General features: G+C 39.7%; 1 protein-coding gene across 1 annotated transcript in view; it reads right to left on the bottom strand.

Annotated features, from left to right (window-relative positions):
• Window positions 1-3,748: 3,748 nt before the first annotated feature.
• Window positions 3,749-7,515, bottom strand: part of STXBP3 (syntaxin binding protein 3) — a 28,744-nt gene continuing 24,977 nt past the window's right edge. The window contains exons 18-19 of the mRNA XM_081113065.1: window positions 5,919-6,067; window positions 3,749-5,126 (exon numbers count right to left, since the gene is read on the bottom strand). Of these exons, the coding sequence (XP_080969191.1) occupies window positions 5,032-5,126; window positions 5,919-6,067 (244 nt within the window). The 3' untranslated portion in view covers window positions 3,749-5,031. The remainder of the gene's footprint in view (window positions 5,127-5,918; window positions 6,068-7,515) is intronic.

The following is a 7,515-nucleotide window of genomic DNA, read 5'->3' as shown; positions in this document are numbered from 1 at the left end:
TGGGGCTTGGAAATGAGTTTTGGTGCCTTGGGGGAGAGAGAGAGAGCAGAGGCCAGACTCAAGACTCCTCTGACTTTGTGGCCAAGTTCACGTTTGGCTGCGGCACTGTGAGGAAGAGTCAAGACTGTTGGTCGAATTTTAAGAGGAAAAAAATGGGGCTTAAACTGTATACGTACTCAGGGGCTTCTAGCTTCATCACAGACCTAAACTCATCACAGCTTGAGAACCTGTTTGTGCACCAAGCATCGCCACCCCATCCCCAAGTTTAAAATCACACAACTCTCTGGCTTAAGGTGTTCTTAAGCGACGCATTGTTTCTTGACCTTTCTGGGGTTCAAACCTCTCTGAGATCTGATGAAACCTGTGGAGTCTCCCTCCCTATGCGTCACTCTCCCACGGAAAAGCGACATGTAAACAGGAACAACTTGGCACCCAGTTTTCACAAGTCCACGGGCACTGAACAAGCCCATGGAACTCCGGGCACCATCAATGACCTTCCTGACCCCTTGCACTACCCTTTAGAGGAGCTCACTGCTGAAATCATTTTTATTTAAAAACATAACCCACCTCTGCTGTACGTAGCTGTATTCTAGATGTAATTTCTCATCTCCTTGATGACTGAGGGCATTAGCAACAGTCACTGCACCATGACTCATCCGAGGCACAGAAGTAGGGCAACCGCCTTCAGGCTCCTGCGGAAGTGCTACAGGCTCCGATTTACAAAGATAATGTGAGATTTACTGATGCTGTAGCTTTGGCTGGGGCCTCCCTCACGCAACTTCTTTGTGCCAATGCTGATAGACCTCTCTTCCAATCCTGCTGCAGGAATAAACCAGAAAAACAAGCTTGTTAAGCGACAGTGATTGCATCTCCAAATGCTGAGTCACAGGCTCAGGACTGCGGGGGGCAGGGGTGTTGTAAAGACACTGGCACCCTCCACAGCAGAGAGGCCTCTGTGCTTGCTTCCTGCTTGAGGCACCAGGACCAAGACAGCTGGGTGAGGGGACAGCTTGTGGAATGCTATCACCTCTTTAGAAGTTCTAGCCATCCACTTTAACTACAGAGGACATATATGAAAATGCATCCTTTACTATTCATTCCTATTCAATCTTGTTAATAATTACTTAAAATATACCTAATACATACTAAATATGAATATATATGTATCTATATTTAATACCCAAGTGTTTGGTAGTAAAGCTTCGCTATAGAAGGTATTTCTTGCTCCTTTGATTTTAAAAGAAATTGGCCTGGCCCTAGCTGGTTTGCCTCAGCGCATCGGCCTGCAGACTGAAGGGTCCTGGGTTTGATTCCGATCAAGGGTACATGCCCAGGTTGCGGGCTCGGTCCCCAGTGGGGGTGTGCGGGAGGCAGCCAATCGATGATTCTTTCTCATCATTAATGTTTTTCTCTCTCTCCCTCCCTGAAATCAATAAAAATATATTAAAAAAATAAAAAATAAATCGGCCTGCATCCTGATGGGAGTCATGAGGGGTAACAGACACCCACACCACAGCTGAGTTAGAGAGGCATCACATCTAACAACATAAACTGCCAGGATCTTGGCCTTTGGGCTTGAATCCAAAAAATTTTGTGTCATGAACTACTGATATTTTCTTTGTTCTTGTGAATATGGCTGAGCAATGTGAATCCACTATACTTCGCAGACCAAGCACACTTCAACAGGAAGCAAAAACCATGCTCCAGAGATAGTGAATAAATGTGTTAGCTGCAAGAACAAAAAAGGTTTTTTTCAGGGTCTTGAAATCAGAATCTGTACATGCTAAGTCTAAGGAATTCAGGTGAGATGACCTCTTATGTCTTCAAGTTCAGTGAGAGGCTTAGAAAACAAAGCGCCTCTTCAACGCTAAGCCTAAAATATACCTGCAGTGCGGGCCTCACAGGGTCTCCCATCAGCACAAAAGGGCAAAGTGGTCACTGAGGGGCTGAGGGGCCGGCTCAACGGGCAGTGTCTGCTGCCATCACATCGGAGTTCCGTTTGTCCCAGGGCAATGCCTTAGTCTCAATCTCTGTGCCACTTACTGTTGAGTCTGCAAAACTTCACTTTCAGCCTTTCATGCCCTGTGGGAAGGGATGGAGAGGCATGGGATCTAAAGGCAAGAGCTGAGAGATAGTATCTAGCATACATTCTCACACTAAGATCAATTCCAGATGGATGGATTACCTGCAAAAAATAAAATGAGTACATCAAAATGTCCTAGAAGAAACAATGGGAGACGTAATCTTGGGTGCAAAGGGTATTTCTATGTACAAGGTAAAATTCAGACACCAATAAGGAAAAGTGATAGATTTATCTACATAGAAATTAAAAATGGTGCACCTATCATATTTTAAATACTTTGAGCAGTTATGTCATTGCTAAAAATTTACGTTATAGAAATATTGTGGAAGTCTGCAATGAAGCATTATTTGTAAGAGCAAAACTCTGAAGACGAGTGATATATGAAATTATGGCCCGTCACATGACAGAACCACGAGGCCAGGTAAAAGGACAGGTTTAAAATAAAGACGTTCCCTTTGTGTAACGCGTACTTTGTGGGGAAGCACGGGACTTGGTTGGAATGTCTGTAAGGAGGATTCTCTGAAAGGTCGGGGGCCTCTGAGGGAACCTTGCCAAAGGCGGCAGCCCCTACCTTGACTTTTCCAGAGGAGCCCGATCCCCAGGGGTATTTTGCTAGAATTTCTATGTTAGTCTTTAAAGACCCGACCTTGTAGGAGCATATACTTTCTCAAGGGTACTTACCCTGCTGATTGTATCTAGAGGTTAATTTTAGTTCAAGCTGTTGTGATAATAAAAGCCTAACAGGACAGGTGAAGAGGACTGTTTTTTACTTCTAAAGTAAAACAGTCCCTTAGCCTTTCTTTCACAGAAACGTGTCAGAGCAATCGGTTCATCCGTCACTCAGGTCTGCTGCTCAGCCCCACCAGTACTTCATATATGTTAACACATGTTCCGTTTGTGCAGACATATCCTTATATGGTGATGGGCCACATAATGATGTTGTAGTCAACAACGAAGCACATATACAACAGTGCTCCCATGAGATTACACTGGAGCTGAAAAATTACCATCACCTAGGACAGTGGTCGGCAAACCACGGCTCAGCAAACTGTGGCTCGTGAGCCACACGCAGCTCTTTGGCCCTTGAGTGTGGCTCTTCCACAAAATACCGACTTCTGCGCATGGGCCACGAAGTTTCAATCGCACTGTACGTGCGCGCCCCTATGTGGTATTTTGTGGAAGAGCCACACTGAAGGGGCCAAAGAGCCGCATGTGGCTCGCGAGCCGCGGTTTGCTGACCATGGACCTAGGACATCACAGCACAATTCATGACTCATGTTTGTGGTAATACTGGTGTAAACAAACCTGCTGCACTGCCACTTGTATAAAAGTATAGCACATGTAATTATATATAATATATAATACTTGATAATAATAAGCAACTGTTGTTGGTTTATGTATTTATACTTTTTAAAAAGTATATTTTTTATTGATTTCAAAGAGGAAGGGAGGAGAGATAGAAGCATCAAAGATGAGAGAGAATCATTGATTGGCTGCCTCTTGCCACCCCCTACTGGGGGTCAAGCCCGTAACCCAGGCATGTGCCCTTGATTGGGAATTGAACCATGACCTCCTGGTTCATAGGCTGATGCTCAACCACTAAGCCACACCGGCTGGGCTGCATTTATACTTTTTATTGTCATTTTAGAGTATATTTTTTCTTTTCTATTCATAAAAAATTTTACCCTGGCTGGTGTGGCTCAGTTGGTTGAGAGTCATCCCATGCACTGAAAGGTCACTGGTTCCATTCCCAGTCAGGGCATATACCCAGGGTTTTGGGTTTGATCCCCAGTTGGGGTGGGTACAGGAGGCAACTGATTGATGTTTCTCTCTCGCATCAATGTTTCTCTTTCTCTCCTTTCCTCTCTTTCTAAAACCAATGAAAACATTTTTTAAAAAGTTTGCTGTAAAGCAGTATGTTGTGTTATGCCAGCAGCAGCCTCGTACATCTTGTGTTTAGCGTTGTCTCTCGATTGCATCATTTTCTCTTCTGCTTGATTTAATCTCATGTTGTACAGGCTTGTAGCCTGGGAACGATAGGCTACACCATACAAGTCAGGTGTGCAGCAGATACTGGATGATATCCACGCAAGGACAAAATTGCCTAATGCCACATTTCTCCGAACATATCCCTGCTGTCAAGCAGTGCATGGAAACAGTATTACCCAACCTTATACATATATTACATGACTTTTTAAAAAGTCAATGGGTTACCTTGGTAGGAAGATTAACGTGCATTCCCTTTCCAACTCCTTGGCTTAGAACTTTTAAACTTCCTAACTTCCTCTACCTCTCCCCACCCAAAACAAAGATAATTTTGTAACTACATATTTATTTTTTCTTAGAATATTCATGAGTACTTTTAGTTTTTCAATTTAAACATACATGATTTCAAAGTGATATAAAACTGTGTTCTTTAGAAGTATCTAGAAAGACAGTACATACTGTGAAATCTTTCTAATTTTACAACTGAATTATTTTACACATAAAGGAAATTATAAATTTTAGTTGAAAGAAAAATCTCATGTACAGAAAAATCCTTTATCATATATACACATTTACAATTTTTAATTTTATAACCTTTTCATTTAAAATCATTCTTTTCCCAAAAACTATACTTTAGTATAAAACAGATAAGTATTTAAGAAGTCATTAGTATGTACACAGGTGGCTGTAAAAAATTACCCACAACTCATATTCTATTCCAAAGGTGAAAAGATTTCCTTTTAAAAGCATTTTAATATTTCTTCTCATCATCAACAAAATATCAACGTTTAAATTAAAAATGTCAAATCCAATTATATGTAACCATAAGCAGTCCTTTAAGAAATATATTTGAAAAACCATTATTCCATAAAATATTTACATTGTTGAAACTGCATAAAAGCAACACTGTCTTGCTCTAGTTTAGTTGAAAGAATGAGTAAGAACCATCCCACCCCCAAATACTATTCATCCTTCATAATGGAGACTTTATCCTTGGATTTATTCAGCATCTTTATGTCATCCAACAGCTTTTTGGGTGTTAAAATATGGGTAGAACCTGGTAGGAAAAAAGATAAATTTTTTTCAGAGGCCAGCAGTTAAATCCATTTTCCTTGACTAACCATATTGTCCTGTCCTTCAAATATGCAAAGTTAGTACAACTTGGAGCATTTTAACAGAAGTCCTATAGGACACCTTCCTGAAATCTGCTTATACCACAGTATTTCAATCCTTCCTCATTGAACATGCTCAGTAAACCTTCAGAAATACTGCCCCCTCCTGGTACTTTGTCTACCTTGTCCTATATATTGATATACTGGGGAGCAAAACTGGAGGTTACTCTACCTTCGTGACAAGAACGGTCACTGTTCAATCACAGAGAACCATTAAGCAGTGCTGGGGACTGAGGCCAGGGTCAGCAGAGTTTGTATATCAGTGGCTTTGACTGAAATTCTTAAAACTAAATTCCATATACAGGCTTTAACAATGTCATATCCACATTCACAAAATAATTCAAAATATTTCTGTAGAAGTGTCTCAAAAATTATTTAATGATGAGAACAAGAAAAATATAGAATATAACATTTTAAAGGATATATGTAATAATATTTAAAGAATGTAGTATTTTGAAGCTCATTCTTTCAAAAACAGGATATTTAAAAATAAAATTATCCAAAGGACAACCAGGAAAAAACTCTAGTACATCAGATGAAACACACTATGATTAAAACAAGTTGTCCAGCTTTCAACAATTTAGTTCTAAATGTAAAGTACAAGATAAAGTTTTACATATATATTTTTGCATTTAGAGTTTGTTTAGAGAAATAGAAAAGAGGCAAACAAGTCTTACCAATAATAACTCCACAGGATTTGTGTGCCTGAGAAACTTCGTAAGCACAACGCATTTCAGAGTATGTAATCCCACCGATAACAAAAACAATCAGCGTGGACCCGTTTTTTCGGTCTTCCAAATAATTGCCTCTGGGTTTCTGGCGAGCACTAAAAAATAAAAAAACACTAACGTGTTACAAATACTCCCAAAGCCTTCCTGCTTATAAACTTTTCAAAAAGCCTCATTCAAGCAAATTCAGACTTGGCACCGGTGACATAATTTTAAGGAAATGACTTACCAGGTAACTATGTATGAAAGAACTTGGCACCAAGAATTAGGCAGGACAAGTCCCACTTCAAGTTTAATTTTGATCTGATAGTTTGAATAAATCACTCATAATCTAGCTCAGCATGTTTACCTATAAAGTAGAGCTAACTCCCTCTCTTATTTATTTCACTTGAAGAAGTAATATACCTGAAGTCTCTGGCTTCTTGAAGTTAAAGAAATAGGGAAGTAGCGGTGAAACAATAGGCATTTAAAGATACGGTGGGGTGGGGGGGTTCGCAGGAGCTGATGTGGTATTGGGACACCCCTTGCTGAAAGTCAGTAGAGTATGATGGTGGGAGGTACTGAAGACATCTTCACTCCCATGTTCACAGCAGCATTATTCACAACAGCCAAGATACGAAACAACCTAGAAACAACCTAAATGTCGACGAGCAAGTGGGTAAAAACAATGTGGTGTGTATGTATACAATGGGATATTACTCAGCCTTAAAAAATGAATTCTGCCATTTGCAACTATATAAATGGACCTAGAGGACATTAGGTTAAGTGAAATAAGCCGGACTCAGAAAGACAAATACTATATAATCTCACTTATATGTGGAATCTAAAACAGTCAAACTTACACATGCAGAGAACAAAACGTTAGTTGCCAGGGGCTGAGGGGAGGGGGAAATGAGGCAATGTTGGTCAAAGGGCACAAAGTTTCAGTTGTACAAAATGACTATGTTTTAGAGATCCAACGTACAGCAGCGTAACCAGAATAAACAAAGCTGCATTGTATACTTGAAATTCGCTAAGAGGGTAGATCTTAAGTTAAATCCTCTTACCACACACAAAAAAAATACATAAAAGAAGAAACAGTAGTTATGTAAAGTGATGGGTACATCTGTAGTGATCTTTTTACAGTGTATACATATCAAAACATCAAGTTGTTTTTATATGTATAAAAGCATATACAAAGTTATTATGTCAATAATATATCTTCAATAAAGCTGTTTAAAAAAGAATTAGACCTGAGTTTCAACTCTGATTCTGCTTCTTTCTAATTCAGTTATGACTTTCAGCAAGTTACTTAACTGCTCTCTAAACTGTAAGGGTTGTTTTCAGATTAAATGAAGTAACGTACAGAACACACAAAGTATGGAATTTGGTACCACAAAAACACTCAATAAATAGTAGCCATTATATCTACCATTTTCTCCCCCAGATTGCTTTAGATATGCACTGTCCAATACAGTAGCCACTTTGTCACATGAAGCTACTTAAATTTATTAAAACTAAATAAAATAGAAATTTCAGTTCCTCGGTCACACTGGTCACATACAAT

The sequence above is a fragment of the Myotis nattereri genome, assembly GCF_964212035.1.
Source record: "Myotis nattereri genome assembly, chromosome: 18".
NCBI lineage: Eukaryota > Metazoa > Chordata > Mammalia > Chiroptera > Vespertilionidae > Myotis > Myotis nattereri.
Note: the sequence above shows the minus strand (reverse complement) of the source record. Positions and strands in the feature narration are given on the sequence as shown.